This window comes from Falco naumanni, chromosome 4 (assembly GCF_017639655.2).
Source record: "Falco naumanni isolate bFalNau1 chromosome 4, bFalNau1.pat, whole genome shotgun sequence".
NCBI classification, from domain to species: domain Eukaryota; kingdom Metazoa; phylum Chordata; class Aves; order Falconiformes; family Falconidae; genus Falco; species Falco naumanni.
This window is the reverse complement of record NC_054057.1, coordinates 56,468,347-56,481,745: the sequence shown is the minus strand read 5'-3', so window position 1 is coordinate 56,481,745 and position 13,399 is coordinate 56,468,347. Positions and strand designations below refer to the sequence as shown.

General features: G+C 42.9%; 1 protein-coding gene across 3 annotated transcripts in view; it reads left to right on the top strand.

Annotated features, from left to right (window-relative positions):
* The window catches only part of LOC121087401 (sodium channel protein type 5 subunit alpha-like), a 178,173-nt gene that overhangs the window by 102,259 nt on the left and 62,515 nt on the right, over positions 1-13,399 (top strand). For all 3 annotated transcript variants that reach the window (XM_040592378.1, XM_040592377.1, XM_040592376.1), the window contains one exon: positions 1,970-2,440. In XM_040592378.1, the coding sequence (XP_040448312.1) occupies positions 1,970-2,440 (471 nt within the window). The remainder of the gene's footprint in view (positions 1-1,969; positions 2,441-13,399) is intronic.

Below are 13,399 nucleotides of genomic sequence, written 5' to 3'. Positions count from 1 at the left end.
GTCCAGTATGATGGACCAGCTAAGAAACAATTAGCTTTAATCTCACTTTAGAGCAGGATAGTGCTCAGTGCAGCAATGGTTTATTCGGTAGTTTGTAGTGGATATGGGCATCTGCTGTGCTACCAACTGCTCTCATTTATAATCACAGTGATTGCAAAGAGTACTTTACAGAGCAGAACTGACAGGCCACTTCAAATGCACTGTCTCCAGAGTGATTAAGGCCAGATTTTCAAAATTCCAGCTCATCTATTCTAAATATTTGAAATAAGAGGGAATAGGGTGAGGGGATGATAGCAAAAGCTTATGGCTCTTTGGTAAGGTCCGGTTAAATATAAGTACATTTCGTACTGTTTGTTTTGGTCTAGCAGACTTTATAAATTTAAAATACTATCGGAAAGACAGAAGCCAGAGGACCTACAAGTATTTCTGGTAGCATTAAGAGATCACAGAGAAAATATCCTCACAAAGTCCATTTTATTGCTAAAATGGCACAAGTGCTGCAGCACTGATCTCCCCCTTGCAATGCTACAGAGCTGGCACCCACCCACCTTGTACAGGCAGCACATGAGTTGATACCAGGAAATTTGTTCTTAGTGTATTTGGGGTAAATATATTTTAGCTGATATCGGTTTAAATCACCTTTGCCCCATTCCTGTCATCCCAGGCATCACATCTGGTATGAGCTTCTTGCCCTTGTCAATCCAGCCCAAAAGCTGTAATTCACTCCTGCTCAGACCACGAGCAGGTGTAATGTCCCGCACACAGCAAGCGGTGTTCAGCTTGCAAGATATATTACTGGGAATAGCCTTCTAGAAGGCGGTGGCTTTATTTATTTGATAAAGTTGTATTTACTGGGGGAGGGAAGGTTAAAAGAGATTTAAATCACCAAGTATGTTAGTTGTGTCTAATCTTGCTGTGCCCTACCAGGAAAGGTAGACAGTTCTGAAATTGCAGGAACAAGAGAAAGCCAATTGACAGTCTCCAGTTCAGTTTGGATCTTCTCATACACCTGTAAAATTTTTCAAATAGTTTTTTTCCTGACTAGTAGCAGCATTTCCAGGACCGAGCCTGCTTTTTGCGGGTGAGCCCTGCTCAGAGCTGGCCACATTAATCCAGTTTGTGATGGCTTGCTTTTGCCTGGTGGGAAAAGACTGTGAAACTGTGTGACCTCTTAGGTGTTTATTCAGAGTCACAACAGATTTTCTTCATGTCCCAGAGGATATTTAAATCAAGATTATCTGTGAAAATAAATACAAATGCTTAGAATGTAATATTTGGTTTGTGCCATGCATTTGTTTAACATTATCATAGAATCATAGATTAGTTTTGGTTGAAAGGGACATTTAAAGGTCATCTAGTCCAACCTCCAGCAGTGAGCAGGGACATCTTCAACTAGAACAGGTTGCTCAGAGCCCCGTCCAACCTGGCCTTGAACTCTTCCAGGGATGGGGCACCTACCACCTCCCTGGGCAACCTGTTCCATTGCCTCACCACTCTCATCATAAAAAAAATTCTTCCTTATATATAGCAGTACCTTTCTTGATGTCAATTGGGGTTGCAGTTAGTGATTTTCTCCAAGATGGAATACTGGCAATTACAGGAAATTCATTATACTACCATTTATAAGAACATTTACACTATGTAGCTTCCAATGGAAATTTTATCCCATATTCTGTTTCTGAGCTTTGTATTTTCTTTTCTGTATTTTGGGGTGTGGGAGGGGGAAAGGGGATGTTGGAGTGTGCTATTGTCCATGCTATGCCTCTGCACCTGAAAATATGTGTTTGGAAATGCCTGCAGACCTCCTTTTCCTACTGAAACCACCTATAATTAGTCATAGTTCCACGAACGCTGGTGGTGTTACAGTGACACAGATGAGATGAGACTCAGACCCTTCTGCTTCCAAGACCAAACATCCATCTTCCAAATGTAAGGGTCGTTGATTTCCTTTTAACTTTATTCGTTCCAGGTGCTCAACCTGTTCCTTGCCTTGCTGCTAAGCTCTTTCAGCGCTGACAACCTCTCAGCACCAGACGAGGATGGGGAGATGAACAACCTGCAGCTTGCTTTTGCTAGGATCAACAGGGGTCTTCAGTACATGAAACACACCATGTGGAATTTTTGCTGCAACGTCCTCCGGCACCCCAAGACGACGGCTGAAAAGAAGGCGATGATGAAGCTTGCTGCCCAGAATACAGGTGCCCTTAACAATTGTGTGAACAGTCACACAGCCGCTGAGCTTGGCAAAGACATGGAGAATCACAAAGAGAACCATGCTGAGGATGGGATGAATAAAAATGGGGAGAAACACCTAGGAATTACAGACAATGATGATTTTATGACCAATCCTGACCTGTCCATTTGTGTTCCTATTGCTGTGGGTGAGTCAGACATCGAGGAGGAAGACGAGGAGCAGAGCACCTTTACGGAAATGGAGCAGGTAGGCAAGTAATCGTGTACTAGTTGCAGCTTATTAGAGATGGCCTTTGTTCCCACCCTTGGTCAGGATCCATGGCTCATGATGCAAGTGTCCCATGGCCTAATCCTGCCTTTGATACGCTGTTAACTTCAGAAGAAGTTACAGATGCATATCCAAGAGCAAAATTCAGTCTCCAACAAGAGCCATTCCCTTTCTTTGTATTCTTTGTGCTTCTCTAGGTTAATCCTTCTAACCAAAGCAATTAAACCCTTTCTCACACAGAAGACTCTTTTTTCTTTCTTTCAGCTGAATCATGGGAATGTTGCAGAACAAATCTTAGGTCCTCTGACTGTGACAGGGGATTTTCTCAGTGTGCGTGGGCAACGGCTTGGTTTGATTTGTACAGCAAGTATTGAGGGCCAGGCAGTTCTTTTAAAAATCCAAAAAGACAGAGGCACCAGAGAAAGAGAAGATAGGTAATTGTATGTATTCAGACAGAAAAAAATAGTTATTTGCCTGTTTTTGGTGTGATATGGCAGATTTATGTTTTCCCCAGAGCAGCCAGTAGTAAAGGCTGAAAAATTCTGTACGGTGAGAGGTGTTGGTGTGAAACAAAGAAAAGTCTTCACAGAAACGCTTTTCTTTATCTCCTTCTCTCCCTCTCTCCTTTCTACCAGCTTTACCTCTTGGCTTCATACACCATATCTAGTTAATGTTTTCCAGACCGTCCAGCCTTGATACAGCATACTCCGATGCCGGCTGAGACCTGCAGAGTTCAGCAGGCTCCTGTTTCACATCCAGCTGTCAGGAGGGATCCCCAGTCTCTCAGTTGAGGGGAAGAGAGTTTCAAAGCAAAACTGTCCTTAGGGAAGGGCTGTTCTAAAAAAGCCCCAAGGAAGGACTCTGTGTCAGGAGGTGGGCACAAATCAGCTGCTAAACATTCATTTCTGCTGTTCCATTGCAGAATTTTTTTCACTGTTGGTACATCTGCTTACCAGCAAGTCTTACATACTGATCATCCCCTTGAGGAGCTGACAACAAGGGGTCAGAAAACTTTATCATCAAGCCCTACTATCCAAACAGACACCTGGATAACACAAAAAAGCAGTCTGACATTTTTGATAAACACTTTTAGGGACTTTTTTGTATCTTTTTCAAGGAACACTTTCATTGAAATGACCTGTGGATTAGTGTGGGTGGCATGGATAATACGTTCTTTTTTTTTCTTTGAAGTCCTTCTCTATTCTCAGCGTTGCATTAGTTAAACCTACAAGCAGAGTACACCTGGAAAGTGAAATATCAATATAGTAGATGGGTTTCTTAGTATCAGCTGATATGCAAATACTGACTAGTGTAAAAACGTTCAATAGTGTGTAAATGTGTTTCATTCTGGAGTTCTGGTTTTGTTTTTTAGAAGGCGTGGAGTAGAGAAATCTATTAATTAGCTTTGTCAATAGTGTTTTCCAGGCTTTGACAAGCTGCTGTTGCAGGTCACTGCTGTTCTGCTGTGCTTAGCCCTGATCAATGGTTTGCAACCTTTGTCTGCAGGCCTGAAGGGTCTGCTGCTGAAAAGGTCCAAACAAGAAGCAAGTTCATACAGGCAGCGAACAATTTTATCAGATTTGTAGAGAGGAAAATGTGTGCATGCAAGGGGGCTCCAACTCAAAGACTCAAAATACATTGGCATAATAAATACACAAAAATAGGAAGAAGCTCAACAGCAGAAATTGTAACTGTGTGATGAGCTTTGCATCTGCTTTCCTGCAAAACCCTAATAGATTTGCACAGCTGTAAATCCCTCCATAAGGAACAGAGCCATAAGGAAGCAACCCCTAAACAACCCAAAAGTCTGTCATTTGTAATGATGCCCATTGCAAAAGCGTATGATCTCTGGACCCACAAAAAAAAAATCTCTTGATCAACACATAGGTTACTGCAGAAGAAATTATTTCACCTGGAGGTCAGTATGAAATCCCCATTCCCTGAATATAGACTTGTGGGCATTACAGCGTACTAGCTCTTGTATCAAGGGCAGCCATGTGGGACTTAGAAATAAACTTCCCCACTCACTCCCAGCATCTTTAATCCAGCTCCATGGGAGTCTTCACCTCCTTCCCTCCAGGATGGCCATGATAACCACAGCAGAGCTTGCAAAGGATGAACAAGGCAAACAAGAGCAAAATTTACATGATTGCACTGAAAGGGCACAATTACAGTGAAGTATCTTTTTGTGTGGAGGGCATCATGCAGAAATGAAATGAGAATTACCAAGGGTACGCTAAACATTCAAATCTATTCTAACTTTCCTCTAATTATAATCCATATTTTTACATATTTAAACATTTTAGTATGTACAAAGAGAATGTGTATATACATTTTGCTTCTCAGGAGAAGACAATGATGTGCCCTGCTTCTCTTTAAAGTTGTTGGCTGACCTGGAATTTAGCAGCCCCTTTGGCAACATTGCCAGAACATGCCGTCCTCCTCATGCATGTTGATTTTGGTGCAATAGCAGGGGATAGGATGCGAAAGGAGATGCATAAAAAGGGACTATAGGGGGAGTATATGTATGTACGTTTCTCAAGGGCATGGCTCGGTGAACCTACACAATCCTTGCGTGTCCTTTACACTTTCTCTGTCAGTTGAGGATCCTGGACCATATTCTATGCATTGGGTACTCACATCGGTCTGGACTCATCTGTCATGACAGAGAGGCTAAAGGGAGGCTGGTCTCCAGCAGAACCCCAAAGCTGTTGATCCCAGTGGGGTATTTCAGGGTGATGATCAGCTCAGCTTACAGCTCCTGTACCAATGCCGGTCTCTTCCCAAAAAGTCACAAAACTACTCTAAAGTAAGCCCTTGTGGCTATGAGAAATGGGCCCCACAGTGTTACATGCAGCAGTTTGAAATTTCAGATGATGAGCAACCCTTCTGTGACTGCACATTTTCCTCTGAGTAATAGAAATGTCTAAGTTTAAATTTCAGCTGCCATTTCTATTATCAAAGCTTACACTGGCAGCAGCCGTCTTCCTGAAAGCTGCCGATTTGTGGCACTGTCATTGAGAGGGTTTTGAAGGAGCGAGCCCAACCTGATAGATTCTAAATCTCCTTTGATTACTGAGATGTAAGTGAGATGCTCTGCTGGCTCGGAGAGCCAGGAGACACATGCCTGCAGCCCACACAAATGGTGAGAGGATCAGAAAGAAAAGCTGAGCGACAAAAATTCATTTGTCATTGTTGTGTGATACGCGTTTTGATGCCCATCACTGCAACATTTTAGCTTATGTCTTTACATAACCCCCCCTCCTTGCCCTGCTCTATAGTGCTGGGGAGGTGTTTCCCTGTCAGTCCAGATGAAGAAGATTTCTTCAGGATTTGATAAGTTTAGCCTTATAATGAGAACAAGAATAGCTGTCTTCCATTTTCCCCATCTTTGAGATGTATAATTTAAATATTGGTTGTTCTGCAGGAAAACAGCTCACAAAATCTCAGCAGCAACATGCTGGCTGCATCTTCTCAAGATTCTTTTGGGTTCTTATTTTGGCTTCCTAGGTGTTTAAAATGTGGAAATTATTTTCCTGAAACTCCGCAGAGTGTCTTGTAATTGCTTGTAAAGACAATCTTTTAATATGTGACATCAGCTTTCAGTCTCCTGAAGGAGTAAGATTATGGGGACAGTTCACAATTCAGTGTGCACAGTCCAGCCCACCTAACACAGTGGATCCTACCAGAACTTACCTGCAATTCAACTACATTGAAAGTTTCAGACATCAGCGGGGTTTGTACCATTTACATTAGATATATAAGTCCAAAGATTAAATCTTAAAATTACCTGCTTTAGTATTGCTTAACCTTCAAGGTGCCCACAGCTCAGTGTGTGCCTTTTTCTCGGTGACATCACTTTGTGGTTCAGAGGAATCCTGTGATCAACGGACTAAAAGAAGGTTCCAGATAAATAACGCTGGGTATCCTCAATCAGTCCCCGAAGTATGATGTCCTGCACTTTCACTGTTGGACTCTGGCTTGTTTCTGTTACCTCAGACTTCAATGACACCCAGGTCTTTCCGCACACAATTGGGATCCTTTTCTGCATTGATGAGTTCCTACAGTCAGGACGTTTTATTAATATAACCTTAGAAGATGGCTCTACCTTTTCCTTGTTGTTTGAGTCAGCCCGACAGGGTTGCTATTGCTTTCTCCCTTTCTTACATTTATGTAATTACTACACGGCCTGCCTTACTGAAACTACAGCCCTCAACTTGATCTGTCTATAGCATGCCCCTGAGAAGAAAATCCGTGCCACGGTGGCTAGTGGCTCTTGGCCACACCTCACTTTGCCCTCTCTGCGGTGACAAAGCCAGGGATGGATGCTGCTTTCTGCAGAGCTAACACCTTTGTGTTTTCACATGCAGCGCAGTGCCGAGCCAGCAGCACTTGCCTGCTTGTCTTCAGAAAATGCCATTATTGATTTGTTCCGACGGAGTGGCTAATTGGGTCATACGGAAAGTGCTGGCTGCCTGCTGCCGGGACGGAGCGCTTTGCAGCTTCAGCTCCTTACCCCTTGCTCGACACGCGGCACACACCATGGGAGCACTGCCCTGACCACATCCCAGCTCCCACTCTGGCCAGTTTGTGCCGTCCTGAGACTGCGAAGCAGGTGGAGGGCTGGCCCATCCTCTTGTCTGAGGCTCACCCCTGGCTGCAGAAATCCTGAAATAGCAGAGTTGTTGCTGTGCCTGCTCGGGCTCACCTTCCTGTGACCTGGCAGGGAATAGTGCCTGTGGGAAGGGGACAGTGTCTTTTAGTGCCTCCCAGGGTTTTCCCAGTTTCTCACCTGCACAGCTGCACTTCCCAGTGTGATTTCCCTAGACCCCTGCAAGGCAGAGCAACACTTCTGCTGTGATTTTCAAGGGGTTTGGGTCTGGGTGGGCACAGGGGACCCAAGGGGTGTGCGTTGTCTGGAGTTTGCACACTGACTGAGTATTGGTTGCTCCAGAGCACGCCTCGCTTTCCCAATGATAGTCACATTTTTTTTCTCGCTTGGCAGTGCTCCCCTCATATATATATATATATATACATATGTATGTCTGTATGTATGTACGCATGTATATATAGACATACCTTTGCCTAGGCTCCACCACATGCATCTCCCAGGAAAACCAGATTTTCAGACTTTAGATGAGTAATTGCCTCTGTGCATGCCAACGACAGAACTGGTTGCCTCCGCACTCTCTATTCAATACTACAGTTTCTATATTGCCCTGAATCAAAATTCCAAGCTTTTATTTTCTTCTTCCCCATATTTATTTCAGAATTACTGACTCATTTTATTTCATTGGATGAGATGAAAATGTTTCTGATTACTTTTTTTGCCTTTTTCTACCAGTAAGAGATTGATAATTTTGAGGTCAGAGAGGACCATTGGGATCATCATGGTTTGGCTTTCTCATAACACTGAGTCAAAGACTTCAACCACTAATTTCTGCACAGAGCCTGTAAGTTTATTTTAGCTATGATACATCATTTGTAAGACAGAAAAAAGAATGAAATGTCTCAGGTAGCAGAGAGTTCACCATCTGCACCTGGACCCCCATCTGTTTCCTTTGTATACAGTGGAAAATTTACTGTACAATTTCTGTGTATTACAGACCTGCTCCTAAACCTGAAGTGATTCTGTAAAAGTCAATAGAATTACTCCAGGTTGACATAAGGGTAGCTGAAATTATTGAAAATTGCTATAAAAACGCCAGTGCATAAAGATTTTGATATAAAATTGTTTGTGACAATGTCTTATGCTCCTGATAATTCTAACATCTATAAATCAGAGATACCATGAAGTCATGTGTTTGTTTGACAGGGTACATTAATTTCAGCCTTTTACTGCAGGAAATATACTTTATTGTCAGGAACTGTAATGCCCTTTCAAACAGTATTTATATCCTGTCTGTTTTCAGTTCCAGTCTGTGGGACATGTTCTTTTTTAGTGCAACTGGATAGAATATCTTTGAATTCTGTCGATGACTCCCCAGTTCTTACTGGCAGGAGAGTGAGCCCACACGTATACATGCATGCAGCACGCAATAAATCTTACAGCGTTCTTTTTGCTGGCTTTATGTGCACCAATATTTTTCTGATTATTAAGTAGGATAGCAGGGGGGGTTTCAGTGTTATTACATACATAATTTGCCTGGATTTCTCCCTTTTTTAACTGTTTTGTTTTGCTTTGCATTTCTTGAAAACTGCGTGGAACTCAATTATTTGCTAATTACTTTTAGCAATAAAATAGAACATTTCTGTATTTATTGTCTTTGGAAGAAAAGCAGCAAGGCCATTAGAAAAATGACTACAAATCACAACAGCAGATTTAAAGCACCTATGTCCTCATCTTTGCTTCTACATATAGAAAGACATTTGTGTTTATTTTGTTTCAGCACGATGGGGCAGAAAGGAGAAGACTCCATCTCAGAACTCTGCTGACGTGATTAGAGCAGTCACACTGCGAACAAAGGTTTTAGGGTGCTGATTCAGTACAGGGTGGCAGGGAAATATATTTATCTACAGCATAATGCCTAAGGTGCAGGAAACACAGGGAGCTGATGGAGGGGAGAAAGAGGGGGGAGAAAAAAACCCAAAAAGCCTGGCATTGAAAGAACCGATATCAGGCATAGCGCACTTGACAACATGCATTTGGACAAGTGCCCAGACCATGGACTACGTGTCAGTCACAGCTTACTGGGTGCCTTTTCCCAGTATCCATATTCCTCCCTGGAGCAAAATGCTGCCCAGAAATGAGCATTTCTCACTGTTTCTCCCTTAGGTAAAGAAAATGCCAACATGTAACGTTTTGGACGAAATGAACAGCAGCCAGTTCCCCCGCAGCTCCTGTGCCGAGAAAGACAGGGCATGCGAGCATGGGTCGGGGGTTTGATATTACTCCCATTGATTATGGTCCAACCCAAAAAAATCTAAAATCATGGTTATTTTGTTGCTATTACCTGTAATAATATGATAATTTTTTCATGATCAAAATATTAACACCTTAGTTGGGTGAAAGGTTCCAGATTATTTCAGGCAGCCTCATTCACTGCGCTTTAAGGCAAACTTCCAAAATTTAAACTTCCATCAAAGCCCATTAGTTTGAGTTCTTCATATCATATCATGGAAATATCCCAATTACACAAAAGAAACATAAAGTAGATTGTGATTAAACTTCAAAATGCAATTTAGCAGAAGGTATTAGCTTGAACTCTCAACAATGAACACTTAAGAAACACTTTTACTGCCTATTTAAGCCCATTGAATTGATAACAGGCTAAATTAACTTTGGCAGTCCATCTTTTTGCCAAGTTCTCACACTTAGACTAATTTTAAGAGTCAAGCCTTGTAATAATGAATCTATGTTTTATTATGGGCCGTGTGTTGCTCAGTGTGGGAAAAGATCCTAGGCCAGCAGCGCAGAAGCCATTAGAAATAACATGACTCGCCCCTCTGTGGCTGGAGTTCAAACACTTAAAATGTTCTGGATTCATCCTTGAAGGAGCACTGCTAAACTGCTCTGTCCCTCCTTGAGGGATGACATTTGGCAGAGCATCCAACGCCTGTGCAGAGACCGGCAGTTACAGACTGTGATGATATTGGTCTGGCAAAGGTTTTTTTTCACCAATATTAAAAATGAGAGAAAATACCAGGGCAGGCTGGTTCCAGGGGAGTGTTTGCTGTTAACAGCCTCTGCTGAGCAGCTGTGGTTTCTGGCCAGCCTTAGCCTTCACCATTCTGAATTGTAAGGGCCAGATTTCTGGTATCTTTATCCAGCTAAGTATTCACAGGACCATTGTTTTTTATTAGAACAAGTACTGCCATTTTCTACCAAATACTCTGTGACTTTTGGGAGCAAAAAATGCATTTCTTAGCTCCATGGGGAGAACAAGTTCTGTGTTTGGCTACATAGATGTAACTTCAAACTTCAGCAGCCTTAATGCTGGCAGGTGACCGCAGAGCTGGAAACTCCTTTAGGACCTGTGGACATCCAAGTTGGGAGCATAATTTCATCTGCCCAGGAGCTGGGCAACAGGCCTGTGCTGTTTCTAAACTTGGTGACTGTCATGTTTAACCTGTTTTGCCCATGTTGCTCTTCAGCGTGCATGTGTTAGTGATTTGGGGTTTAATAAACGGGGTCCCTATAAGGGCTGGGTGATCAAGAAAAAGAAAAAAATATCCAGATGGATTCACATGGCAAATACAAGCAGCACCTCCTAATTCTGGTGTTTTACTGCTCACTTTGTACCAGATTGTTTCTGGCTTTTGCACAGATGAATGGCAGGAGGAAAAACTGGGAGGGGTAGATAAGGGCTGCAAAACTGAACAAAAATTGGTCTACTAAGTCAGCCTGATGCCTGGTGAAGTGGAATGATGGACCAGGTGGCATAGGATGGAGAGTGGGGATGACCAGTCTCAAATAATCAGGTTTAGGCTATTTCTTTCCTGCTTTCATACCCTCTTTGAGGAATTTGCAGCTCTTAAATTACGTACATGTGCTGCAGCCTTAAGGTAGGACTTCACAGGCTTTACATCAGTATTGCAAACACTGTAGTCTGCTAATAAAATGCAGTTGTTAAGGAATATAGTGTAGCACGAATCCTCTCTGTGTCTTAGCTATAATCCTAGTGCTGTGGTGTGGTATCACTCCAGGTTTTCCTCCGATTTCTCATTAAACTGAGTAGCAGCAACACTGCTTTACAGAAGCAGTTCTTCAAACCAGGTTAGAGAGATTCTTAATGTGCACACTTAAAATTGACAGCTGCACACCAGCCCTCTTTTATTCCTGGCAGAATAAGTGATATTAATCTTCCCCTTCTCATATTAAGGAAGCAAGGGAATTTTCCTGATGTATTTGGTGATTTTTCTTCTCATGCTAAACGTGCAGAAAGATAAATCCCCTGATTTCATTGGTGCTACAAGGATTAACATTTATTTGTGAAAGAGGAGAACCAAGATCATAAACGATCTGTTCTGGTAACAAGAACCCACAATTCATTTGCCTGGTTCATGGTTATTTATTTCTCTCCCATTTAACTCAGATTTTCCAAGGCTTTTCAGAAAGACTAAATTCACATATCTGAGAGTTGTCAGCCCAAGAGGTCTGCAGACTGTAGTCTCCTGTTTACTTTACACACCAAACAGGTGCCACCGAGGCAGTAATGCAAGCTCGCCGTATTTCAGCAGCATTGCAATCTGCTTGCTTCTCCACTTATGTAGAGGTAGGATATAAACAGTTCAGTTTTCATGATCATTTACTTCTTGGCTTCTTTGCAGAGGAAGGATGCCAGTTACTAGACACAAACTGTTGCTGAGAAAGGATGCCAATTGCTACCAGGCACGGTAATTTTATGAAATCCATAGCTGTCTGCAAGGAGGAACACAAACATCAACAATTACTTTACAGCGTAAACAATCCTCTCGTAGCTATGTGTGTCGCACTGCTGAACTGGGTTTACTATACATGAAAAGTTCCTCAGAATCCTATTATGGTATCCTGAAACTGGCTATAGGAAGCTTTGCAGGTTAAAATATTTTGTCATCTATTCAAGGACTAATAGCTGCTCTATTGAGCTGCATTTCTTCAGGAGGCTCAATTTCACAGTGTCTGTCATCTATGAATGGCTAAAGCAGAGATATTTCTGTTGCCAGCATCTTTGGCTGCTGCTCCTTCCTGTGATGGACCATGTCCCATGGTGAAGCAGGGTCCCACCTGTATGGTCAAGTGTGTGCAGCATTGCATGTGGGGCAACCAGGATGAGCCTCCACTGCCCTGAGTCTGCACCTGGAAATGCCCTGACCAGCTCATTCCTGGAAAGTGACCACAGAACCTGAGCATTCCTGAAATCCCGTTAGTGTCTCAAAACTCATCTTTGGAGAGACAGAGGGATGCATGAGTCTGGTGGGGAGTAGAGAAGATACATAGGGTTGAAGCTTCCCATTGCACTGTAGACTGAGTAGAGGGCAGTTTGTACTTGCACTGTCACACCAGAGACAGGGGATACCCTGTCCACCTCATAAAATAAATTAACTTTATCCTGGCACATCCTTCATCCTTGCTTGCTGGCTCTGCAGTGACAGTTGCAAGGGGGAGGGCTCCAGCGCCAGTTCCCATTTCTTGCCTCCCCACCTGCCTGGGACAGGAAGCTTCCTGCTATCAAAGGCTTTGCACGTCTTCTTTCCCACAACAGCCGTGGCCAGGGAATGAGGGAACAAATGTTACAAGCCAGGGTCATGATCTAGGGAGTGAGTGAAGCATCAGGAGAACCCATTTGAACTGGTCGCCATCTGAAAGGCAAGTCCTGGGATCCTCTTTCTAAATTTGTTTGCACAGGGTGGAAAAAATGATATTTCCATGGGGAAGGAATAAAGAGAATCCATGCTGATGACAGGTATTTGTCTTGTTTTGCCAACAGCAAGTCCTCTTTCCAAAGGAGCGGCATTTGCACTAATCCCCATTTGAGCGTGAAACAATTAGCCGATCTGTGCTTTTCAGAGGCAGAATGCAGTGTGGAGCCTTTGTATTTATTTGTGTCAGCAAACAAGTATGTGGGTCCATGCACAAACACACTTGAGATGTCACCCAGATTATGGTCTATTTTCAATCTGGTTGCTGTTTTCCTAGTGCTGCGGCTGGCCTGCAGCAGGCAAAGGGACAACACTGGGTCCGTCCTCCTCTGTGTGCTTGTTACTGGTTTGGTGTTGGCAGATCAGCTGTTTTTAGGGCCCAGAGCAGAGCAGAGGAGAGCAAACTTCCAGTTTATGCTGTAAAGGAGCTAAGCCTGGTCTGGCCTCCCAACCCTCCGTTTGCACTCCCAAAGCTTTTGTATTGCTGAATGGTTTTACTTTATAAATTATGAAAACAACTGAATCAATAAATATTAACACAATGTGTATTGCCTTGGCAACATGGCACTTGATACAAAAACTAAAAACAAATTATAT